Source organism: Syzygium oleosum, unplaced genomic scaffold, assembly GCF_021117445.2.
Source record: "Syzygium oleosum isolate NSW1041296 unplaced genomic scaffold, Sole_v2.1 Sole_v2.06, whole genome shotgun sequence".
Taxonomy (NCBI): Eukaryota; Viridiplantae; Streptophyta; class Magnoliopsida; order Myrtales; family Myrtaceae; genus Syzygium; species Syzygium oleosum.
In genome coordinates this window covers 5,601,974-5,628,974 of record NW_026607490.1, presented here as the reverse complement: position 1 = coordinate 5,628,974, position 27,001 = coordinate 5,601,974, and the positions used below count along the sequence as shown (strand labels likewise).

Genomic DNA, 27,001 nt, shown 5'->3' with positions numbered 1-27,001 from the left:
GTCCCAAACTAATTTTTTAACCACTTAAAACCCCAAATTGGTACACTTGTAACAAATTTACCCTCCATTAAATTGGATTAATACCACAAAAAATCACAAATTGGTAAACATGTGACAAACGGAGGGATAAAAACCTAAACTGGTACACCCGTCAACTGCCACGTATCATTAAACTCAACAATTTAACAGTAAAATTTAACAGAACTAACACAAGGTAAATTTGTCACAAATGTACCAGTTTGGAGTTTTTTGTAGTCAAAAAATTAGTTTAGGGTAAATTTGTCACAGATATACCAGTTTGGGGTTTTTTGCAGTATTAACCCTAAAATTAAAGCACCTAATTCGCTTAATTAAACCAAGGCATTATGGTGGATATACGAAAGAAAAATCCTTACAACAAAATCCCAAATGTCAAGCCCTTCAACTTGCAGCAAGTTTCTGGCATTTTGTTTACACGTGATAAGACATAAGAAGTAATACAAGTGAAACAGCCACACCTTCTTCAAACTATATTAAGCACACTTGTGACATTCATATATCACCTTCTCCATAAACGTGCATATAGATGTAATGTGTTCATTCTGGAATTTATGCGATTTATCTAGGCGATCTTCTTTAGCGAGATGACGACATTGACAAATGCGGTCTTTTCCTTGGACATGCGATCAGCGAGTTGAGCCCTATACCTCTTGAAGACCTCATCTATGATCTCCTCGCCAAAGTGATCAACGAGTAATGGCTCGGCCACGGCTCTCATGCACCTGGCCATACTGTATCCCCCATCCTCTGACACAACATTTGGGTCAAAATCAGAGTCAAATACACTCCAATTCACTTCGGACACCTCCAAGCAATCAATTGAGAATGAGCCATGCTTTTGGACCTCCCTTCGTACTTCTTTTGGTGAGGGTGTATACTGAGGGATGTTGAAGGAGTCCAGTTTCTCTTCTTCTATGAGTCCCTGCATTAGCGCCAAAGGCAAAATTTTAGATTTTGCCACCGAAAATAAGAAACAGTTGTAAAATCATAAGCTGTTAGTATAATATCTTCATAATAGTCATAGTTGCTTGTTTATGTAATTGGGTATGTGTCTATTGCATACTGCTCTTATATGGGATTCCCCTCGTGTAAATATGGTTTTCACTTAAATTGGGTTTAAGCCATACTGAAGAGGGAATGAGGGTGTACTCGAACCACCTGATAAATTTTATCTCCTGTACTCTGATTTTCCAGAAAAGGAGAAATCGGATTAATGGGTTTTCCAAATTGCACTCCTGTTTTCGTTCAAAGAATTCATTTGAAATTCTACCCAGAGGTTCACAAGAAAATTTGATGTCAACCTAGACTTTCACCTATTGTGTACGCGACTATTTAAATACTCTTTAGATTGTTTTTTGGTTACCTCGGAGACCATTTCATTGAGAGCAATAGCTAAGAGCTCCCAAATGTAGCAACACTCTTTGCTCGAAGGATCGTCGCTTCTTCGACCCAGGAGGGTCAAAACCATACGCCCTCCCACCACCAACTCTTGCCCACGACACTCCAAGAACGTCAAGAAGTCCCTCTGGAATTGCTCGTAGTATGCCCTAAGCACCTTCGGAGGGCTCGATCTCGCCATGTATATGTTGCCTCTGTTTCCCTCTAGGCCTCGTGGCACCTGCAAGAAAAACAGAGTGAGAGAGAGAGCGAGTTTGTTTCCCACCAAGTTAACAAATGAACCAACGGGTCAAAAAATTACCTGAGACAGCCACATGAGGCTGTATGAAGAATGAATCAAGTGCAAGCTCTCCCGGGGGAACAATCTCCCATAGAAAGAACCAGGAACGCCACTGAAGAAGCATGGCAGTGTTGTCGACACTCCGTTCTGGCTCTTCATTTGCTCGCTCAGCTTCTCTTGGAATCTCGGCAAGAAGCTGCTGAAGATGGTGTTGAAGTCGTTCCCCGGGAGATCGTTCAAGAACACTTGGAACTCCGGCAGTTCATGCTTCGTTGCCTTGCAGAGATTGATCATGATGCTGATGATCTCGGACACAGCGAAGAGAGTGTTGGGGCCAGTGGAACAGCCCAAGTCCGCGATGGCAAGGCTCGTCGGGAAGGTGGTGGCGGCGGTCGAGAAGAGAGCTGTGACGGCTGCCTCCATTATGGGCTTCGTCATCAATATCACCTTTCTCTACAAAAAGAAAAGAAGAAAGCATTGACTCAATATCAAGGAAAAAGGCTCGTGTCTTTGGTATTTCCAATACAAAAATATATATATATCATAATTATTATGTATTGCTTATATTGACAAATATATCCAATGACATATTATTGATTGAATATGCGGGCAATTCATATAGAACGATTAAGTATTGCAGATTCCACGCATTTTCTACGTTAATCCAATTAGAATATCTTGGGATTGCGTTTGTCCGAGGTTGCAATGATCTTTCAAGATCTAGGTTACCTTTATATCGCGGAAAATTGATGATTTGAAAAATATTTTCCTAAAAACTATCGCTTGTATCAAATGAAATAATTAGTCAACAAAAAATTATGTCTCAATTGATTGTTTTTAAGAAAATATTTTCCAAATCATTTATTTTCCATGAAACAAATGAAGCCTTAGTATTTTAATATACCCTTTAGTGTACATTCTTTAAGAGAAATCATATTGATTAAAATTATATTTACGAATTGGGGTCATAATTCAAATGCTCAAAACGATTAGTTTCATTGTCCTGAAGGGCATGGTAAAATGGCGTCTTTTGCGTATAGAACTTAAAATCTTGGTAAACAAAAAGAACCCTAGTTTGATATAAAATGAAGAAATCATATTGTGATACATAATCACAAAAGAGTGCGTAATCAATCTTTAAATGCAAATGAATCCAAGATGATATGTGCCGACAATAGGACAGTGAGATATGTACCTGAAGCAATGAGTTGTTTGCATAACTTGTTTCTCCCATCCCTCCAATCATGTGCAGTACTTGCATGACTTCATGACTTCCATCTCTCTCTCTCTCTCTCTCTCTCTCTCTCTCTCTCTCTCTCTCTCTCTCTCTCTCTCTCTCTCTCTCTCTCTCTCTAGTTGGCTTGCATTTGAATTGGTTTGTGGCTCTTCTATTTATATACATTTTTGGTATACTTTGTCTCCATGTTCCACGTTGATTGTAACTTGAATCCAATCCGAGTGTGAAACACGCATGGGCAAGAGTTTGCACAGACTTGTCCACATGGTGGGATCTCTCTCTGCCATGTGAATTCTGATTTCAAGCACATACATGCCATATTGCCACGTGTGTGGTTGAACTAAAAGATGTTATCTATTCTCAAAAGTTTGATTAACGAGTGTATTCGGAACAGTAAATGAAAAAATTAAAATAATAAAAATAATTATTTATGCAGTTTGAAAATTGAAAACGTGTATTCTATGAGAAAACTATATCATGCTCTCTTAACAAATGTTTTAATGGACGAGAGAAGTATATAGCGTACCTCTAGCTGGTAAAAAAAATGGAACAAAGTTACCACCAAGATGGTTGGCCTAGTAGTAAAGGCGTCACCTGTCTTTCAAGAAGTCACGAATTCGATTCACGTCATGGGTAAATCTCTGAACGGTTCGTGTTGCGTTGTCTAACTTGGCATAATTTGTGTAGAGAGACTTTCTAACTGCTAGTGTCTTGATGGGGCTATTGTGATGGGTTCGCCAATCTCGGATCTTGATATCACGGGTGGTATAAAGCAATTATGACTCAAATTGAATATTCCATAACGAGAGTGTGACCCTTATAGTAAAACCTAGAAAGGAATGCTAGGTTTAGTCGCCTCCCCCAACCCCCCCTTTCCTTTTTTTTCTTATCAAACATAAGCGAGCAAAGCTATAATCACTTTAGGATAAAAGTGATGAAGGGAAATCACTTCGCTTTTGAATTTTAAGATAATGTGAGCGCATGTTTTTCACCATTCAATGATCGATGATAAAACGGATGCATAACACGCATTATCCTTCATTTGTTGACGGGGTATTTCATCTTACTCGCATTAACCGAGGGTTTATGAGGTCATGAGATATCCCACAAAAATTATATGGATCAAATAAGAATACGAGCTAAAACCTTCTTAAGTGATCTAAATATGAGAATTTTTTGCAAGTTGTTCGATGAATTTGAAAATGTGTGCTGCTTCAAATATATTCAAATTAAATCCTCGCCAATCAACCTGTCCTGTCGATTTTTTGTGAATTTTTTTGTTAATGATTCTTCTATTGCAAGTTTTGGCCACTTGTTAGAGGCCAGTAAAGAGGATGTTTATGGACCCGTGAAAAGGCCACTTAGAAATGAAGCTAGTCGTTGGCAAAGGCCTTGAAGGGCCAATGTCTACCAAGTCAAGGTCTGCATTCACATGATAAGAAATTTCATAATTGGAAGACTTGAGAGTGTCCCAAAAAGAAGAATCAAATTTTCAACTATCTTTGTAAGGTTAAGGTTTTCCCTACGATACTAATCATATTAAGTACAATTCAATTCTGAATAATGAAACCTCATTCAATAATTATATTTGCTTGTTCTATGCTTCACTTTGAGATTCTCTCGACTTCTGTTTTGCTTCTAGTATTAGTCCCTTCTTTAGGGTGCCGTACATTTGCATGCTTATTTGTTTAAAATATATAACGAATAACTTGAGTTATCTTGAACGTTTAAGGTATTGAAGCACAAATAGTTATGTACTCAACCTTTTTTTTAGTATTAATGTACTCGACTTTAGGCACGCAAATGTACGGCACCCTAAAGAAGGGACTAAGACTAGAAGCAAAATAGTAGTCGAGAGAATCTCAAAGTGGAGTCAGAGGCATTGATTTCAATTTTCCACATCTGTTTTCACACATTTGTGGGTTCCCCTTTTCATATAATACACAAAGATATGTGAAAAGGTAGATATCGAATCTATATAATTAGATTCCCCTATTCACACATTTGTGGGCTCCCTTAAGTACCTTTATTTAAAACCTTTCAAATTATGAACTTCTTTTATTTGATGGCAATCAGTTTTTTATGGCAATCACTTCAAAACTCTCTCTCTCTCTCTCTCTCTCTCTCTCTCTCTCTCTCATATCTGGTGGTGTGTGCCATTGTACGAGTGACTTATATCTATGACACGTGATATCCGAACTTATTTAAATTATCTAATCTCTATGGATGCCAGCAAATTACCCGGTCCACGTACACTAGATAAGGCTCTATCTATAGAATGGCAGGTGTGGCCTCCAGGTTACAATAAGTAGAAGACTCTATGAATTGATTAGGGCATCTGCCACATCAAATTCTTTAATACTAGTGACTCAGAGGCCGTTTAGTTTTGTTTATATTAATTAGCCATGCCCAAACATTGTTTTCAATTAAGAAACGTTTAATTATACTAAACCTAGGATTCAGATAAAAAGAAAAATCTAAACCTAGAATTCCCATGCATTCTTTCGTCAGCTTCACTCGTTCAGGTGGTGCTCACATTTGTTAATCAATAAGAAAAGACTCTAACGTAGACTTCCACGATATATGGATGCTAAGACAAAGGTCAAAGTATTACTTATCGTCCAGTCTCATGTCGTGCATCTATCAAGTTGCCTATCACTTACGCGCGGCCCACATGTTTGGACTTATAATTATGAACAACCATCAAGCGTTTAACAAAACATGTAGAAATTAGAGAGTAAAAAACAGAGCCAGTCGTACAAAACTAGGCTTCTTAAGGAGCAGACAGAATAGGATGGTGTGTGTCAGTCCATCTCTTTCTTAGTGAGGTTTAACGTGGGATTTGTCGGCTAACGATCGGCTTCTATGCTTGGAAGCAGACCGAAAGTCTTTGAATAGGTAAACTAAATAAATAAAAAATTATACATAACGAGAGCCACGACCAAGGCTAGGTGTATTGAATAGATTAGAATTATATTATGAATTAAAATGGGCATTTAAATAAACTGTTCTTTTATACATATTTAGGATGTTGGGCGTCGCCACCAAAGCTACTTTGGTGAAGCGAGCTATGGCGAGGCTCAACCTCACCCAAGGCCGGCGACGTTGCCCCTTGCCAGATCCCGACAGGGGTGACCTTGCTTGAGGCCGGCAAGGGCAACCCTCACCGATCGTTGGCCATCGCCGGTAGAGAAAGAATGCAAATATATATATAAAAGATAATAATAAAAAATTTGCAAATAGTGTCCACTTTAGTGCCTGCCATATCATGTAGGACGGCTAGCGTCTACGTCAACAACTTCCGGCTAAAATTAACCCGATAGACTACATTGGCAAATTTTTAAAATGTTAATGATTTAATTGTCCAAATTAAAAGATTTAGGAATAAATCCACACATGTGCAATAGGTTTAGTTATTTTTTGGTAATTTTCCCTACTATTCTGGTAGTAGTTGTTGGTCTCCTATGGCGAACTCATTGAAAAAGAAAACAAAAATGAGCTGACGGTGCTTAATAATTTACAAAGGGTATTGTTTGAAGAAAAGAAAATTTTCTTTTTGGAGCTATCGATCATTGCGAAATCAATTTATATATTTTATGAAAACTAAATTATGAAGTAAACTTATAAAGTACGAAACAATGCATGAAAATCAATTTGTAAGGTTGTCAATGAGTTCGGGATTTTATCGACTCAAAATAGGGTTTTCCAGTGATAAACAAGAACAATGACATAATAATAATAATAATAATAATAATAATAATAATAATAATAATAATAATAAGGGAAAAGCCACACAAAAACTCCAAATTATGCCAACAGTGACACATTCACCTTAAACTTTTTTCTGCGACACCGAAAATCTCAAACTTATGTCTGTGTGACACATTTATCCTCTGCCAATGTTCCATCAATAAGCACCATTAAAAATATGCATACATAGATGCCGGAAAGCAAATGGTGTTGACATAAACGACCCTATTTTAATCGAAAAATCATCTGACAGAATATTGACATAGGATAAATGTGTTATATACGTACAAGTTTAAGATTTTTTATGTCACAAGAAAAAGTTTAGAGTAAATGTGTCACAATGGGCATAGTTTATGATTTTATATTACAAAAAAATATTAAAGATAAATATATCATAATGGGTATAATTTGACTTTTTTTGTTGTTTTTTACTTAATAATAAAAATAGGAATCATCACATCAAATGATTTTCCAAAATTATTTGTGTCTAGCGTGATGATCTGATGAAAAGATGAAGGAAAGCCGACCGATGTTATGATTTGACGGATTGCTATCCCTTCTATCATTCGATATATCAAACACATTTTCGAAACAAAAGTGAAACATCAGCTGGTTACTTCTCTAGCGCGACGACCTGATGAAAAAAGACGGAGGGAAGTGTGAAACACGACGCATGCTGTTCTTGGATGGGATCGATGTGCCCTGGATCATCTGAAATCCAAGTCGAAATCGAACTTCTCTTTAAAGCAGAAAGCTAAAATAGTCAGATACGCGTAGTCGTGGATGTGGCTGCCACTCCCAGACTGCTCGGCCACAACGAGAGGCACGACACTGATTTAGCGTGTTGTGGGGTTTATGTCGTGCATGCAGTTGTGCAAGAAAACCTCAGCCAAGCAGACGATAAGATTCCTTGAACGCACATTGCGTCTTTGATTCGACAGCATCTTGTCCTATGGATCATTAATTGTCCTCTCTCTCTCACTGCCACGAGGAAATGTCCGTCTCTCTTTCCTTTATGCGGTAAAAGCTCTCTTGGCCTACTACGGCACACGCGTCATCGACTTTTAGAAGAAGTTGAAGAGAAATGACGTGTTATTGTCGGAGATGCACGATAGAAACTCGACATCTTTATTGGAGTTCTAGTTCAAGCCGTCAACATTTGGTGGCCCCATTAATTGTATAAAAAATTTAGGAATCAATCCCGACGCTAAATAAAAATATTATTAAATTGCATATTATGAGTGTTGTCATTTAGTAGTAATAAGCCCACATGAAATGAAATATAATTGGACTGAGTTAAGAATCTCTGGACTAAGCCTAATAGAATGCAAAATTCGGCAAAGCCCATAGTAGCCGAAATTTCACATATGGGATGCACATGTGGGAAGTCAAATTAGGAAAGATTGTGTTCTTCAATTGAAGATCAATAAAGCATATTGAGCTCAAATTTTTTATTATTGGATAGGGAATGAAAGAGGTATCTTATTTTCCTATCTTGAATATATCTTACAATTTCTTGGTTTCAATTTAAGAATGGGATATCCAAGAAAATCCATAATATTAGCCTATATAAGCACATTGTTCTCTTAGGCTACATTTGGTAGTCCAGATTTGAATCCGGATAAGATACCAAGTTATCATATCCGGTGTTTGGCGAAGCCCTACGGACCGGATAAACCCGGATATAACTGGATAAAATGCCGGATAAGAAATCCGGGCTAGGGGGTGGGATAAGTCCGGATTAGATAAAAAAATAAATATATATATATAACTTAACAAAATGAAAAATAGTCACGGCACCTTCTCTACATTTTGTTCTAGTCGACAAGCAAACAGAGAAGTGGAACCAAATGGAGAAAAAAAATGAACAGATTTCGAACTTGCAATTACGAGGTTGCTCGCACCACTTCAATTCCAATTCATCATTGATCGATACCTCGATTCCGACCCTTGAAATCTCGCAAATCTATCGTGAATCAACCAATCCATCACTTTTGTCTGATAATTTCACTATTTTTTTTCTTTTTTCTCCTTCGTAGTTATTGGAGTTACTTGTGGACATTCAACGAGGGTTTTGCGCGAGGGATGAGCAAATTAGGGCGTTGGAGGCATTGCTCCCGAATTCTGGCGATTTTTTCTGAATGCTGAATTTCTTCTACAGGTGTGGAGATGTGAGTGATTGCGGATTTCAGGGGGTGGGATTGAGGTCAGGATTTTGGGGGTAGCTGGCTTTTGGGTTTGTCGAGGTTTGGGAGTTGCGTGCAAGATGGATGAGAACAATCACGAGCCTGAGGAAGGAGAAGCTTGCTTTTACAATGACGAGGAATTTTAAAGATTTTAATCCTATAATAGATTGCACCAAACATACGAGGGGATTTTCTATAATCCAAAGGATATTTGAAGGATTTCTACCTTATCCCATCTTATCCCGATCCGAATCCGGACGACCAAATGCAGTCTTAAAGTTAGACCTTGTTCAAAAGGGGATTAGCAATACACAATAGAAAAGAAAATGAAACAAGAGAGCACAAAAAAATCATACACACATGTCGCGACCGACCTCCCGCTTCTTTCGTCAAAAAGGGGGTTTCGCCTGGTATGTGCTAAGTCTAAGTTCATGACTTAACTTGGGCTCTCCCAAGCCCATACCATATCGCGACTTCGGGTTTAAATATTTAACATGCGAGTGATTTATATCAAGGAGTCGCCACTAATCGATTTGGGTGGGTCGATTAGAAACCCAAATAAAGTAATGGGAGAATCACCCTATTCCTACGAACCAGAGATTAACTGAGTTCGGGGACTTGGTTACACTAGTTGGTTAACTAATGCCTTTTCGGTACCTTTTTACCCTGTTCATTTTTTGAAAATATTTGTCAGGCAATTTGGATTGATTTTAGGACATTTCTCCTAACATGTGAGGTGATCAAGCGAGTGCATAATCATAAACGATTAGCAGTCAGGAACACAACAATTCATGCAATTATATTTTAATTAAAAACATGCATAGTATTAACACGACGGTAATAAAAATAACATGCAGAATACTACCGCAATAAATTAAAATATTCGGATGTACCACATAATCCAAAAAAAACAAAAAGATCTTTTCTTTTAAAAAAAATTGATTTTTTTTTCGAAAAAAATAATAATAATAATACAGAAGAAGAAAAAAATTTTAAAATTTTTTTAAAATTTTTTTAAATTTTTTTAAATTTTTATTTTTTTAAAAATAAAATAAAATAATATAATATAATAATATTAACCGGGTTGGGTCGGATCCGACCCGGGTCAACGGATCGACCCAGGGCGTTGACCCGGGCCGGATCAGCTGATCCGGGTCGATCGGAACCGACCTGGGTCAACGGATCTGACCCAGGGCGTTAACCCCGGTCGGATCAGCTGATCTAGGTCGGTCGGAACCGACCCGGGTCAACAGATCCAACCCAGGGTGTTGACCCGAGTCGGATCAGCTGACCCGGGTCGGGGCGAACCCGCGTGCACAGACACGCGGGGACGCCAGCGGAGCCAAAATTGGCCTTCCGCCGGCCGACCCAGACCAGCGCCGCCCCAAATCAGGCTCCTGGGATCACTGCCGATCTTCGCCACCCGCCTAGGTCGCCATCCGGCCGCCTGCTCTCCGGCCGGCAACCGAATCAAAACCGGCCTCTTTGAGGCATTTTGTCAAACACATGGCATGCACAAACAAAAACGGAGGATTCCGACCTGTTCCGGCGACCTGGTCTGCTCCGACGGCCTAGCTTACCTTTGGTGACGACGTATGCACGGTGGGGGACGACGGTACTGGCCGGGACTTGCGCGAAACGGCCGGCGCAGGTCCCGGCCAAACCGAGCACAAAAACAGGGCAAAACAGAGGAGCTTCTCGGCCGTGAGGGCTCACCGGTCAACGGCGCGTCTGGGTGGCCTCCCGGCTGCTTCGTGGGCGACGGCGACGCTGCTGGTTCTCCTTCTTGCTCCGGCGAACTCTCGGTTTGCTCTCTCTCTCTCTCTCTCTCTCTCTCTCTCTCTCTCTCTCTCTCTCTCTCTCTCTCTCTCTCTCTCTATTCTCTCTCTTCTGTCTCTGTTCTCTCTCTGTTTTTCTCCAAAATGGCCGACCCAGGCTCTCTGGCTCTCTGTGTCACCGCCGTCGGCTCGGCGGCGGGGATGGATGGCTGAAGCTGAGGCGCGGTGGCCGCCGGAAGCTCCCTTTCTCTCTCAGCTCACACTCTCACGCTCTCTCTGTGTTTTTCTCCAAAATGGCCGACCCACTCCTCTCCTCTCTTTCTCTGGTCTTTTGTGGTCGCGGTACGAGCACGGCCGTCGCCGGAAGAGCTCTCAGTCTCTCTGTCTCGCTCAATCTCTCTCTTTCTCTCCCGGCTTCTCTCTGCTCTGTTTCTTTCGTAAAACAGCTGACCGGCCTCTCTCTCTCTCTCTGGCTATTTATAGCCGGCGACGACGGTGTCCCCTGCTCCGTTGCGTCCGCATGACGACGGCCTGCACCGGCCTACGCTGGCCCGTGACTTTCGTGGCCACTTAGGCCGGTGCAGAGCAGGGGGAGGCTCTGAGACGGCAGAGCAGGGAAACAGGGGGAAGAGAGGGAGAAGGAGTTAAGGGAGGCCCGGGAAAACGGGGAGGACGGGACTGGCAATTAATACCAGTCCCGTCGGCGTGCTCATCCGGCCCTGCTCTGGCCGGATAGCGACGCCGAGGAGCGGCGCCGCCGTGCGTCACGCTGCCGTCGGGCACAGAGGAGAACAGGGCAACGAGAGCGACGGGGGAGAAGGAAGAAGAAGGGCTGGGCTGGGCCGAGCCAAGCCTAGCCGTGCGCGGGGGAGAAAAAGGGAAAAAAAGAAAAGCGGGCTGGGCCTGCGCGGAGGGGGGAAAGAAAAGAAAAAGAAAGAAGAGTGGGCCGAGGCCCATGCGGAAGAAAAAGGAAGAAAAAGGAAAAAGGGCCGGGTCGGCCCGACATCGACCCGGCCCAATTCGATTTTTTTGATGATTTTTTTTTATTTACTCTAATAGACCCTATTAATACAAATATGCCTAAATTCTATATGCAATGCATTTAAATAGAAATATTTTTTTGTTTTAGGAATTAAAGAAAATTAACTCCTAAATTTTATGTACTTAATTTTGAGCAAATTAAAAATAGGTGTCAACAACACATGAGCTCTCTCTCTCCCGCGGCCCCCAGAAAAATTCCAGTGCACAGTTTCACAAAATCGACTAGAACGCATTTGTTAACCGTTGGATTGTACTCAAATTTTGTATAGAATACGATAAGACATTATTCTTCAGTTTGTCCGGTAGAGATGGTGAAATAATATATGAAAGTAAGTCTTTGAAGGAGAAAATCAGACTGGTCGGATTGCTGGAGAGTCCTACTCATGGTCGCGCGACAATGGTGAGTATCCATTCATTCTAAGTCGAAATACATTGAAATTTTGAGAATACCTCTACGACACTTAGCTCTTCAACTTCACCAAAGGAATCAAGCATCAAAGAACTAGAGATCCCCTTGTGATGTTCATAATCTCTGATGTTGCTACTTGCTGCCTCTTGCCGTTCCTTGCTAGTTACCGCCACTGTGAATCTTCCTGGCGACCTCCTTGTTGTCGATCAACGTTTGAGTCAGTAATCCAATTCAGGTAATTTCCTAAGTTTGATTCAAAATATTCAATTACCTAAATTACGGTTATTTGATTCTAACACTATTTGTTTTGAGATTTTAGGCATTTCTTAAATAGGAAATTTCCTCATTCGAGTCGTTACAATTGGGGTTTCTATCTTTAAGACATAAGATCATATTGTTGAATATCTTTGTTTTCTATTTTGGATGTTATGAGTATTTAAATATGTGCGCTTATCTATTGCATGTCATTAGTTTAGGAGATATGCCTATTATGAAAACTACAAAAAAAAAATTACATCGCATCTAGGATAGATTGCATCCATTCTAAATTAGAATTGCATATATTAAGTTACATGTAGTAATTTAGGAAATTATCGGGTGAAGAATACTAGAAATGTCAAAACTTGTGTACGGCGCTCACTTTGGTGCCAAAAATTTGTTTTGGATCACTTAAGTGCCAAAATCGAAGAAAAAAGATCACTTAAGTGCCAACGGCGAGAAATTCCGGCCAAATTAATACGTGGCTTTTTAAATTAAAATTTTAATCTATGTGGCATTTCCACGTGTATATTTCGAATTTCTCAGTCCTACGTGGCATTTCCACGTGTAAATTTCGAATTTTTAATTATTTTTTGATTTTTTTTCTTTTTTTTCCTTCTTTTCTGTTTCTCTTTTTTTTCTTCTTCTTCTTCGTTTGGCCGGTGACGGGACACCGGCCACCGGCCATGGCCAGCCGCCTAGCCTCGCCCGGACGAGGCCGCCGTCGCCCGCCACGGGCGAGACCGCCGTCGCCGCGCCACGAGCGAGGCCCGGCCGACCTTCGCCCGGGCGAGCCCCGGCGAGGGTCGGCCTCGCCTCGCCTAGGCAAGGGCGAGCCCCAACGAGGTGAGGCCGGCCCTCGCCCGGGCCACGGCGGCCTCGTCGGGGGTCGCCTTCCCCCAGGCAACGCCCGGCGAGGCCGCCATGGCCTGGGCGAGGGCCGGCCTCTCCTCGCCTGGGCAAGGGCGAGCCCCGGGAAGGCGAGGTCGGCCCTCGCCAGATCCGGAAAACAGATTCCTGGAAACATCCAAAATAGAGAGATTATGTGCGCTAGAAAGAGCATCTGAAACATTCCCAACAAGCGAATTTTTCGCCAAATCGAGCAAATACACATGAGGCAATCCCCATAAGCCCTCGGGAACTGTTCCAGAGAGCTGATTATGCTTCAACCTGATCCTATATAAGCTCTCGCATTTTCCCAAACTCGCCGGAATTGTTTCGAAAAAGTTGTTATAGAGCAACACAAGCTCCTCTAGTTTACCATGCGCACACAAGTTCTCAGGTATTTGTCCCGAAAACTGGATATACGACACGTCCAGGCTCCGTGACGGCGAGTTCTTGCCGAGATCACTGGGCAGTGACCCAGTGAGCTTGTTGTTGAACAACATGAGCTCGTATAGATTCTTCGACAGGGCAATGCTCTCCGGTATAGTCCCTTCGAATCGGTTCTCAAACAGGTTGAGCGACTCGAGTGGCAGGTCGCACAGTTCGCCTGGAATTTCCCCGGTCGCACAGTTCACGACTCCACCGGCCATGGCCGGCTGCCTGGCCTCGCCCGGATGAGGCCGGCCCTCGCCTCGCCGGGGCTCGCCCTTGCCCAGGGGAGACGAGGCCAGGTGAAGGCGAGGCCGGCCTCGCCCAGACCACACGGCCTCGCCGGGCGTCGCCGCCGGAAGGCGACCCAGCGAGGCCGCCGTGGCCTAGGCGAGGCCGCCTCGCCTCCCGGGGCTCGCCCTTGCCCGAGCGGCGAGGCGGCCCTCGCTCGCCGGCCACAACGGCCTCGCCGGGGGTCGCCTTCCCGGGCGAGGCCGTCGTGGCTGGGCGAGCCGCCTCGCCTTGTTTGGGCAAGGGCGAGCCCCCGAGGAGGCGAGGCCGACCCTCGCCGATCCGGCGGGGCTGGCCTTCGCCCGGGCCACGGCGGCCTCGCCGGTCGCTTTCCCCTAGCGACTCCGGCGAGCCCGCCTGGCGAGGCGGCCCGCCCGGATCTGGCGAGGGCCGATCCGGCGAGGCCGACCCTTGCCCGGAGCCACGGCGGCCTCACCGGGGTCGCCTTCCCGGCGACGCCCGGCCGAGGCCGTCGTGGCTCGGGCGAGGGCCGACCTCACCTCGCCTCGCCTCGTCTCTCCCGGGCAAGGGCGAGCCCCGGCGAGGCGAGGCCGGCCCTCGCCCGGGCCACGGCGGCCTCGCCGGGCGTCGCCGCCGGGGAAGGCGATGCCCGGCGAGGCCGCCGTGGCCTGGGCGAGGGCCGGCCTCATCCGGGCGAGGCCAGGCAGCCGGCCATCGCCGGTGGCCGGTGTCCGGTTACTGGCCAAACGAAGAAGAAGAAGAAAGAAAAGAAAAAAGGAAAAATGAGAAAAAAAATTTAAAAAATATTAAAATATTATTAAATATTGTCCTCGTCAGCGCCAACGTACCACGTAGGACTGAGAATTAATAAAATATGGCCACGTCATATTTTCGGCGATCCAAATCAGAGTTGACACTTAAGTGATCGTTTTTTCAAAAAAGTGGCACTTAAGTTATCCGAAACAAACTTTTGGCACTAAAGTGAGCGCCGTACACAAGTTTTGGCACTTCTAATGTTCTTCACCCAGAAATTATCTGATTTAGATTAGTATTTAAAATAAACTATTTCTTAATTTAAGTTAAGTCATTTACGCTTTGAGTAGTTTCCTATTTTAGCTTAAAAAGAAAATCACAAAAGTATTGTTGTATGATCATGTAAATTAATAATTGCACCTCATGCATTGCATCATTAGGTCATCATGCCTTAATAACGTCACTTAGTTCATGTTTAGGTGTCCTAGAATTTAGTTTTGTATTTCTATAAGAAAAGAAAATGCAAAATCTCTCATGTAGTTTAAATAATAAGATTAATTAATTCATGTCATTAGAGTTGCATGTAGGTCGCATTTAGGTTAATCAACATATCATACATGTTATTTAGATTCCATGTTAGTTCATCAACGCATGTTAATTTAGAACTCATATAGACATAGCATTTAAATTAATTCATGCTTGTTTCAAAGAAAAACCCAAAAAGAATTGATTGCATTAGCCGGTCATGCATAAATCACATCATTGAATTGTTTAGCGCATGAAGCTCTTTTTCTATCTTCCTGAGCAATTTATTTACTACTTTGATTATTGATTGTTAAATTCGTGTCTGCGCACTCACAGGATCAATCATCACATGTTAGTGATTTAACATTAAAATTGATTGAGACTGCTTGCAAAATAATTTTAATATATAGAGAAAAGTTACAGAAATTGCGTTAAATTTATTTAGCATAATCAAGTCCTCATATCCATGATATCTCCGGTTCGCAAAAGTAAAATTATATTTTACTTGGGTTTCTAATCGACCCATAATAAATTAATGGCAAATCCTCTCTCTCTCTCTCTCTCTCTCTCTCTCTCTCTCTCTCTCTCTCTCTCTCTCTCTCTCTCTCTCTCTCTCTCTCTCTCTCTCTCTCTCTCTACGAAGTATGGTAGTTGAACTCCATACTTAAAACTAAACGTTCACACCCGCACTCAATTGTTTGCGGTCACCAACCCTTGGACAAAAGATCTCGTTACATCATGGGTCAGGATGAGACCACTGTACTTCCAAGGTCCTTGGGTTCACAAATTTAGTGCATGATTGTGATGGTCTTTTCTAGTCGTTTTGCTTTCAAAGTGCGAACCCACTTCTTTCTTCTTTCTCAATGAAATTTCCCTATTGCAAACAATATAATCTTTCGGAATAATTCTACAAAGTATCATCAACTCGCTCTCCATATTAAATATCATCAACTCTCTCTCTCTCTCTCTCTCTCTCTCTCTCTCTCTCTCTCTCTCTCTCTCTCTTACAGACTTTTACTTTACCTCTTTGCGAAACATGGGAATCAAACCCTACACCTAAAACTAAACATTCACACCCCCACTCCATTGTTTGCATTCACCAATCCTTGGACAAAAGATCTCATTACATCATGGGTCAAGATGAGACCACTATATTTACAAGGTCCTTGGGTTCACAAATTCAGTGCACAGTTGCGATGGTCTTTTCTAGTCGTTTTGCTTTCAGAGTGTGAATCCACTTCTTTTCTTCAATGAAGTTTCCCTATCCCAAACTATAGAAACTTTTGGAATAATTGTATAAAGTATCATCAACACGCTCTCCATATTAGATATTCTCATCACTTCTTCATGGGTCAAGATGAGACCATTGTATTTTCCAAGGTTCATGGGTTCACAAATTTAGTGCATGGTTGTGATGGTCTTTTCTAGTCCTTTTGCTTTCAAAGTGCAAACCCACTTTTTTTCTTCAATGAAGTTTACCTATCCCAAATAATATGAACTTTTGGAATAAATGTAAAAGGTATCATCAACTTGCTCTCCATATTAAATATTCTCATCACTTCTTGTTTTTTGTTTGTCATACTATAACTCTCATTTCTCTCTCTCTCTCTCTCTCTCTCTCTCTCTCTCTCTCTCTCTCTCTCTTTGCGTCTAACCCCACACGTGAAATGTGAAACTAAACGTCTACACGCCCACTCAATTCCCTTAACACTAGGCCACATGCCCAATTGGCATTCTCATCACATTTCAATAGCTACCTTTTGCATCTTCTCAATCTAAAAAGACATTTTAGCCCTCATACAAACTATAGATCTATACCAAAAAAGTGGAATTGAAGGTTGAGAACGGGTAGTTTGAGAAACAAAAAATACTAACTTAATAAATTATGTGTAGGTGAGAGATGTAACTCAAATCAAATTTAAAAGGTAAGGATGGTAAATATTTTGAAATGTTAGGAGAGTATTTGATATGGAGATCAAAATTGAGGATAGTATTTGCAATTTTTTCTATATTTTTTAAAAAACACTTAAAGTTTTTCGTAAATGCTTTGCAAAATATAATTTTGACAATAAAACGAAAAGAACTTGAGGAGCTCAACGCCCAACAAAACACGACTTACACGTCTGACGTTATATTTTATGTCATACGTTCTTGTGAAGAGGCCATTGCCTCGACGGTTAGAATGGGACAGGTGAAGGTTTGTGCCTCGAGGTGGGAAAAGATATATTAATTGCATTTTCTTCGAGAAGGGCAGCAACGTGTTTCACGAGCCCATTCACAATATGGGACATATTTTCCTCCATTCTAAGTTTGGAGAAAATTTTCTTATATCAGTCTTCTAATTCTTGATTTACAAACACGAATATCACTACATTTATATTAAGTTAAAGGGCTAATATCACGAAAAACCTCGAAATAGTATACCTGTAATAAATTTACCATAAACTAATTTTTTTACTACTAAAATTCCCAAACTAGTACACTTGTGATCAATTTACCTCAAACTAATTTTTTGACCATCAAAAATCCTAAACTGATACACTTGTGACAAATTTACTCTCCATTAAATCGGATTAATATTACGAAAAATCACAAATTGGTACACCTGTGACAAACGGAGGGTAAAACTCTAAAGTTGTACACTCGTCAACTGCATGAGTCATCAAACTCAGCAATTTAACAGTTAAATTTAGCGAAAATTAACAGAGAGTAAATTTATCACAGATATACCAGTTTGGGATTTTTTGTGATAAAAAAATTAGGTTTTGGTAAATTTGCTACAAATGTACCAGTTTGAAGTTTTTTGTGATATTAACCCTTACTTAAATTGGTAAGTGATGTGTATAACTTGTAAAACACCAATTTCCTTCAATATATAGCTCTGACAACACCTAAATATATTTTATATATTATTGGCAGGACCCTTTATTCTATATATTATTGGCTTTGCACCAACTTTTCTATTCTTGTCTATGTACTTGCCGTGCCACGCTCCATAGCCTATCCTATATGGCTATGACCAAACACTACCAATTTAGGATGGCTTAGGGTTCACAAATTTTGTGCATGGTTGGGATGGCTTTTCCGATCCTTTCACTTTTTGGATCCATTTATTTAAAGAAAATTATTTTCGAAAATTTATTTTCTGATTTTTCAGTATTTGAAAGATGGAAAACTAATTGATCTATAGAAAACACTTTTCATGAACTAAAATCAACAAGTTTAAATTGGAAAAAAAGGACTTCCTCTTTTGGTAAGAAGAACTCTTTCCTTAAACTATGAAACAAATAAAAATTAACAATTTTCCTTGAAAATATGATTATTATGAAAAATATTTACCTTCATCATGAAATTTTCACTAAAACAAACCCGCCCAGTACAAACCACTTTTTCCTTTAATGAACTTACCTATCTAAAACTACATAATTTTAGGGATTATTAAAATCATCCTCAACTTGCTTCTCTTATCAAATATAATCATCACATTTCAAAAACTACATTTTGCATCTTCCCAATTTAATTAGACCTATTTACCGTCATGCACACCTGAAATCTGCATCCAAAAAGTGAAATCCAAGGTTGAGAATGGGGTAACTTGGAAAATGGCAATTTGGTAAATTAAGTGTGCGTAGGAGATGCATGTCGAAACCTAGTGTAAAATGTGAGGATGATAATTGTAGATTTTGAAATGTGAGGAGGGGAGAGCAAAATTGAGAATGATGATTGTAAGTTCTATTTTATATTACCCTTAAAAAATGTCAAGAAGGTTTTGAAAAATAAAATTATGGTAAGAAAACAAAAATAACTTGAGGGCCTTAACGGTCTGACTAAACACGATTTACGTTGTGTTTCACAAACTCGTAGCTAATATGGGTATTGCAGATTCCATGCATTTTCTATGTTAATTCAATTAGAATATCATGTGGTTGCGTTTGTCTGAGGTTGCAATGATCTTGCATGATCTAAGCTCCGTTTGTTTTGCGAAAAATTAATGATTTGAAAATTATTTTTCTAAAACTAATAGCTTGTATCGCAAACAAAAATAAATAAACAAAAAATATTTTTATCGTTCAAGAAAATATTGAGACTTAAATTATTATCGATAACTTATTTATGTGCCCAAAATATGACAATGAGAGATGTACCCGAAGGAATGAGTTGTGAGCATAACTTGTTTCTCCCATTCCTCCATTCATGTGCAGTAATTGCATGACTTCCATCTCTCTCTCTCTCTCTCTCTCTCTCTCTCTCTCTCTCTCTCTCTCTCTCTCTCTCTGGCTTGCATTTGAATTGGTTTGAGGCTCTTCTATTTATATACATTTTTGGTGTACTTTGTCTCCATGTTCCACATTGATTGTAACTTGAGTCCGATACGAGTGTGAAACACGCATGGGCAAGAGTTTGCACGGACTTGTCCGCATGGTGGGATCTCTCTCTGCCATGTGAATTCTGATTTCAACCACATACATGCCATATTACCACCTATGAGGTTGAATTAAAATGACGTTATTTATTCTCAAGAGTTTGATTAACAAGTACATTCGGAGCACTAGACGAAAAAATTAAAATAATAGAAAAAATTATTGATGCAGTTTGAAAATTGAAACGTGTATTCTATGAGTAAACTATATCATGCTCTCTTAACAAGTGTTTTAATGGGCGAGAGAAGGATATTGCGTACCTCTAGTTGCTATACAAAATGGAACAAAGTTACCACCAAGATGGTTGGCCCAGTAGTAAAGGGATCACCTGTCTTCCAAGAAGTCACGAGTTCGATTCACATCGTGGGTGAACCTCTAAACCGCTCGTGTTGCATTGTCTAACTTTGGCATGATTGGTGTCGTGAGACTTCTGACTGTTAGCGTTTTGGTGGGGCTATTGTGACGGATTCGCCAATCTAGCAGGTACTGTGAAGTAATTATGACTCAAATTGAACAGTCCCTAGTGAGAGTGTGGCCCTTATAGTAACACCTAGAAGAGAATCCTAGGTTTAGTCGCCCCTCCCCTGCCCTTTTTCTGATCAAACATAAGCGAACAAAGTTATAATCAGTTTAGGATAAAAGTGACGAAGGGAAATCACTTTGCTTTTGAATTTTCAGAAAATGTGAGCCTTGATTGGTATGTTTTTCACCGTTCAATGATCCATGATAAAACGAATGCATAACACGCATTATCCTTTCTTTGTTGACGGGATATTTCATCTTAGATGCATTAACCTAGGGTTATGAGGTAATGAGATATCCCGCAAAACTTATATGGATCAAATAAGAACACGAGCTAAAACCTTCGTAATTGATCTAAATATGAGATTTTTCGGCAAGTTGTTCAGTGAATTTGAAAATGTGTGCTACTTCAAACATACAAATTAAATCGGATAGTTGACTAGTATGTCAAATCACGAGATTCTATATATGGAACACATCTAACACCAGCTGGAGAAACAAATTTCCCTCCTTGCCATATGCGAAATAAAACATTATTGAACTGAATCATATGATGTATATCTTACCAGTCTTCTGGGCGAGCTTGAGAGGAAACAATTTTATTAAGGCATATAAATCGTCATTTATAATCTCTAGACTCTTAGAAATACATAGCCATAGAAATGAATGGCCAAAGTTCATGCTCCTTTCACAGTGCTTAATTAAAAGTTTCATTTTTGTTCTCGTGATTCCTCCCCAATCAACCTGTCCTGTCGATTTTATGTAATTTTTTTTGTTATCGATTCTTCTATTGCAAGTTTTGCCCACTTGTTAGTGGCCATTAGAGAGGATGCTTATGGACTCGTGAAAAGGCCACTAAGAAATGAAGCTAGTCGTTAGCAAAGGTCTTGAAGGGCCAATGCCTAATAAGTCAAGGTCTGCATTCACATGATAAAAAATTTCATAATTTGGAAGACTTGAGAGTGTCCCAAAAAGAATGTTGGCACCTATTTTTAATTGCCCAAAATTAACTACACAAAATTTAGGGATTAATGTCCTTAATTCCTAAACCAAAACAAAAGTATTTTCACAAAATTACATGGCATATAGATAATATGTGCATATTTAATTAATAAAAAAAGGGGAATTAAAATTAAAAATTATTATAAGAAAAAAGGTAGACCGGGCCAAGGGAGGCCCGGCCTGGCCTCCCTTCTTCTTCCCTTTCCCTTTTTCTTTACTTTTATTTCCCGCTGGGCCCAGCCCTGCCCTTCCCATTTTTTTCTTTTCCCTGGCCTGGCTTCCTTCCCTCTCTCTTCTATCCCTTTCCTCCTTCCCCACGCTAGTCGACTGAAGCTGGACGCTCCACAGCCAAGCAAAGTGCAGAACGCACCACAACCAAGCAAGAAGAGCAGAGCAGAGTAGGTAGCCGAGAAGGCGTAGAGGCGTCCGAGAGCAGAATAGGTCGCCGGCTGCCTTAAGAGAAAAGAGGAGGAGCTCGGTTTGGGAGGGGGTCAATTTTTGGGGAGACCGACGTCCCTTAGCCTTAGGCAATGAATTAACCTATCTTGAGACTTAGAGGATAAGTTTTGCCAAGGTTGGTTCTTATAGTGACACTTGGTCACAAGATGGATAAGGAATGATCTTGCAAGACCATTAGGCAAGACACCTCACCCTTTTAGACTAGCCTCATCTTACAATTAGGGCCATCATTTGAAGAGTAATCATTAGTCAAGTAATAGTTGAAGCTTATCTAATAAGTAGAAGACATCAATTTCAAGAACAAAGGTGTGACCATTCTTCCCTATTGTCGCGACCTAAAATTTCTCAAGCTAATGAATTATTAAGACTAAGCCTAACTCGGGCCCTCCCAAGTCCTATCAATTCGCAACTTAGGGTTTAAATTTTTAACATGCAAAAGTTTTCATGCTTGGAGTCGCCACTAATCTATTTGTGGTAGGTCGATTAGAAACCTAAATAAAACATAGGGAGATATGTTTTATTTCTACGAACCAGAGATTCTAAGCTCGGGGACTTGGTTACGCTAGATCTAGTCTAACGCCCTTTTGGTACCTTTTCTTTTCAAAAATATTTATGCATGTAGTCTGGATCCATTTTAACTTAGTCACTAGCATGTGAGGTAATCATGCGGGTGCGCAAACCACCAAAGTAACACCCAATAATCAAAACATTAAATAAATTGCAAGATTGGGAGAATTACTTACCTCGAAGCAACGTAAGCATCTGCATTGTTAGCTAGAAAATCATATCAACAATCCTAATATGATTTCTAATTAACAAGCAATTCACTCAATATTTTTTAGGATTTTCACTTATTAAAATGAAAGCTAACCTATATGTAATGACGTGCAAAAATTAGCATGCGATTAATGCAACCTAACATGCGAACTATATGTCATGCGACGACGTGACCTAATTCTAATGACGGACAAATGATTTATTTTTGGTATTTTTTTCAATGAAATTCGGAATTAAAAAAATGCATAAATTAACATGCAATCTATTCTAAAAAATATAATTTAATCTATCCTAAAGTGACTTCTTTTGGTATTTTTATGAAAATTCGAAATCAAGAATTACCCTAAAATGAACTTTCAAGATTAGGATAATATCTAAATTAAACTAGGAAATAAATTACTCTAATTCCTAATTTAAATTAAAAAGTCATCCTATCGACTTATTCAAAGAAAGTTATTCTAAACCTATCCTAAACATGCATCATTATCTTCTAATAAGATCAATTCAAATCCTAACTAATCTTTTTTTGGAATTTTCTTTTTAAAGGAAATAAATCAAACAGGCAGATAACCACCACGATTAAAACCAATCCACGCAATCCGCAAGATTTGTTTTATTATCTTTGAATTAGGGAAACGATATAAACCGGCGATCATATCCATGTAGTTATGGATATTGATGGAAGGCTATTCGTTTGAATTTGGGAACAAAATAAAATCTACTATCGTATCCAAATAGTTATGAACAGGATAAAGATTTTCCGTGCCACCGAGTATCGTATCTCATGGTTGAGATCGGATAGTCGTCCCGACACGTTGTTAAGTTAGGAATTTCCTAACTTAGTGTATTTTTTGGAATCTTGCGAATATGCCATGCATCATTCAAATATATCTACTAACCAACCAAAGACAACAAAATCACTCGAATTAGGAATTTAAATATATGAAACGATATCGGATAAAGTTTCTTACCTAATTTCCGGATAACTTCCAAATTCGAGCTTGATGCTGGATCGGGTTTGCGGATTTCTTTCCAAATTTGAATCGCCGGGATTGCAGATCGGGACGGTGGCGAGTGGACCAGCGGCGGATGTATCGACGACGGGCAGCGACTCCCCGCGGGACGGCGGCTTGCAGTAGTGTGGACTTCTCCGGCTTCACGAAGGAATGGCAGCAAGAAGTTTTACGGCCACCGATGAGGGAAGGCTATGGCTCGAAACCAAGCTCGTCGGAATCACCGGAAAAATTGTTAGACACTTGCAAAGGAGCATTCGAACAAGGCAAAGGGGTGCCTCCGTGGCGGTGAAGAACGAGGCAGCGGACGCCGAGTATACGTTGTAGGGATTCAGAAGTATTGATAATGTAACGAGTAACAACCCGTTGATCCTCGATTGAACCGCAAAGTCACGATCTTCTTTTGTCTTCAATTCCACGTGGTCTCTTCATGGGGACTTACAGTCAACTTTCCATGTTTCACCAGCCAAGAAGGGACAAATTCCACCACTTCTTCCATGCTTTTCTTTGGCTTCTTCTTATGCAGACCGTGGAAACTCAGTAACAAGACTTGAAGGTCAACTTGAGAGCGTAGACTACAACTAGGTGGATTGGGGAGGAGACTGCGTGGACGTTACTGGAGTTCGCTGAAAATTCGTCCGGTGAACTGCTTTGCCAGAAGGGAGTGCAACTCGGTTGGGCACGATAGAGCAAGCTGGAGAGTTGATCGATTCAGGCGCTCGCCAGAGGTTCACGGCCACAGGTCTGGCCGTGAGCAGAAGGTGCGACGACGGGCGGCAGGCGGAGTGGCAGCTCGGGTTGCTGGGAGCAGCACAGGCTGTGACTTGGATACGGCGCGGGAATGTCGGCGCAGCGGTGCGGTGGTGGGACAGGACGGACGTGATTGAACCGACCTGCAATCACCTCTCCCTCTCTCTCTCTCACTTTTTGCTCTCACTCACACTTGTGTTCTCTAAAAATTCTGATCTGAAAATTATGAGAGTCCCCCTTGATTATGACGCATAACGACATATTTATATCGCAACCTTAGGTTAATTAACCGGGCTTCCTAGTCCTAATGGGCTTAGACTTAGGCTTTATCATTTAATTTAATTTTAATTCCAAATGGGCTAAATTAATTCAGGCTGATTTAAGTTCAAATTAAAACAACCAAAGCCTTTTAGACATGTGAATTTTGGCCCCCAATCCCTTGAGTGAGCCGAGTGCTCAAGCTCGGTTTACCCGATGAATTTTCAGCTTTCTCGCCACCGCCGGTCCGATGCGGAATGCAACTAACTTATATGAACTTAAACTATATGCTATACAATTTTAATATTTTTGTTTAGGGATTAAAATTTAATTCCTAATTTTCTATGCAAATTATTATTAAATGGTCGGTCGAAATTTAGGTGTCAACACCTCTCTCCCTCCTCGCACTCGCCCACCCCTCTCTCCCTTTTGGCCTTCTCACGCTGCCCCCCCCCCCCCCCCCCCCCCCCCGGTTGCCCGCCGCCATGCGCCACCCATCGCCCGTCTTCGCTCGTCACATTTCGGCCCCCATTCCATCGAGTTGTAAGTAGATCCCCTAATCGTTGGGTAGGGCATTGTGTTACGTAGTCCAGTCATGGGATTATAGTCTTGTTGCACTTGTAGGTATAGGTTGTTTGATTGTTCTCACTTAGTTTTTTTGTATACAATTTTGTATGATTTGCTCATGTCTTTGCTTGTGTTGCGAGGTTCGGAAGTTAGCTGGGTTCTTGCCACGTGCTTGTTGAGTTACAAGGAATTGTTGTTGCTTATTGAACACGGTTTGCTCATATATTATTGTCTATGCTTGAAGCACGCCCCGAGTTCCGGAAAGAGTGCGCGTTGGTCTTGGACATGCGTGGAAACACACCGGGCCGGGTCTCTCTCTTGGTTCGGTGATATTGAGGCGTATCGCTTCGAACCGGGTTTGGCCTAGGTCAGTGCTCGAATGTATCGGGTCAAGCCATGGTTCTTGCTCCGTGCTCGACATGTTCTAACAACGTAGTTCCGATAAGTCATAACACACACTTTGCATGGCATGCCTTTGAGGCCTCTTGCATTTGCTTAAACTAAAGATAAGAACCGGTTTGTGTGCTTGCTTGTATGTATGATCACACGAGGGGTTAAAGCCATCACTGATGGATTTCGGGACGTTGTCGTCACCGATGGATTTCAAAACGATGTCCGATGGATTTCAGATGCCGTCCGCGATAGATTTCAGGACGAAACCTGATGGATTTCGGATGCCGTCCACAATGGATTTTGGGACGATGTTGTGCCCAACGGGGCGGGACGATGCCGGTGGATTCCAAAAGAACCGATGGATTTCGGTTAAGTAATAATTGGAAGTCCGTGTGATTTATTATTGATGCTCGTGTGAATAATTTATAGATTATCATGTGGCTCTTGATCATGTTTGCATTTTAAGCACTTGAGAGCACTTTCTTATACATAGACAAGGTAAAGCAAGTATTTAGCTATTGATCTGCCATCGACATGTTTAGCGTCAAGAATCGCATGTTTCAGATACGAGGCATCCTCCTATACGAGGATTAGGCGATTTACTTCTTGAGAGTTTCGACTCAACCGCCCGCGCCCCCCCACCCCCCCCCGGCGGTTCACTTTGGTGTGCCCATCAACTTGAAAGCGAACGTGTTGGAGATAGTGGATGCTAGGAATAATATCTCGTATCGGAAGTAGACCACCACGGTATGGGTGAACGAGGGTTTAGGGCACTTGGTTCTTAACCGGTTTAAGGCTTTGTATGTTTGGCTCCATGGGGATCTTTTTGGACCTATCCGTGGGTACAACGCACCACCCGGTGGCCTTGACGGATCCTCATTGGGCCCCACGGTGTCCAATCCGCCCAATGGTGCCGTGATCGATTCCGATCCCGAGTCTTAGAGATGCCGGCCTACTGATGAAACCATTTTTGGAAGCTACCCTCGAAGAGGAGCTAGGACTAACCCCACCTATCCTTTTGATGTAATCGGAAACGGCCCTAATAAAACGGGCTTGTAAACATAAGTTCCGATAAGTATAAAGAAGCATAATATGACTAGTACGTTGTATGTGTGTTTTTCGTTGCTATTCAATTTTTGTCGATGTCGTTGTTGTTGGGTGTTGATGTTGTACGCTTCCGCATGTGCATAATCAAGAAATAAAAGAAACAGGACGGTGACACACCCTGGGACGTCGCAATTAACCCCTCGGGTCACGTCTTCCGTGGCTTGGGGAGCCCAGGGCGTGACAAATGTACTGGACTTTAAGATGGTAGTAGAGTCAAAGGCATTGAGTTCAATTTTCCGCATCTGTTTCACACATTTGTGGGTTCCTTTTTTCATTTAATACATAAAGTGTGAAAAGATAGATATCGAATCGATATAATTGGAGGTGTGATTTCATCTTTCTAATTTAATATGATCATAATGTTCCCTTAAGTACCTTTATTTAGAGCCTTTCAAATTATGAACTTTTGTTTAATGGCAATCACTTTCAACTCTCTCTCTCTCTCTCTCACACACACACACAACGGGTGGTGTGTGCCACTATACTAGTGAATTATATGTATAACACAGGAT

At 41.2% G+C, this 27,001-nt stretch overlaps 1 protein-coding gene across 2 annotated transcripts; it reads right to left on the bottom strand.

Moving 5' to 3' along the window:
* Window positions 1-402: 402 nt before the first annotated feature.
* LOC115680275 (salicylate carboxymethyltransferase-like) lies at window positions 403-19,477 on the bottom strand. 2 transcript variants are annotated; one of them, XM_056312503.1, is made up of 4 exons: window positions 19,366-19,477; window positions 1,739-2,170; window positions 1,403-1,657; window positions 403-961 (listed from the first exon to the last, which is right to left on the bottom strand). In XM_056312503.1, the coding sequence occupies exons 1-4, from the start codon at window positions 19,438-19,440 to the stop codon at window positions 602-604; spliced, it is 1,122 nt and encodes a 373-aa protein (XP_056168478.1). In that variant the 5' UTR covers window positions 19,441-19,477; the 3' UTR covers window positions 403-601. The 2 variants fall into 2 exon arrangements, with proteins under 2 accessions (XP_056168478.1, XP_030459932.2); XM_030604072.2 differs by lacking the exon at window positions 19,366-19,477 and adding an exon at window positions 2,913-3,067.
* Between the last annotated feature and the right edge of the window lie 7,524 nt (window positions 19,478-27,001).

Coding starts and splice junctions, on each gene's coding strand:
- LOC115680275 (XM_056312503.1), bottom strand. CDS start 19,440: ATGGAAGTCATGCAATTACTGCACATGAATGGAGGAATGGGAGAAACA. Junction 2,171..19,365: donor CTCACAACTCATTCCTTCGG/GTACATCTCTCA, acceptor TTCTTTTTGTAG/AGAAAGGTGATATTGATGAC. Junction 1,658..1,738: donor GCCTCATGTGGCTGTCTCAG/GTAATTTTTTGA, acceptor TTTTTCTTGCAG/GTGCCACGAGGCCTAGAGGG.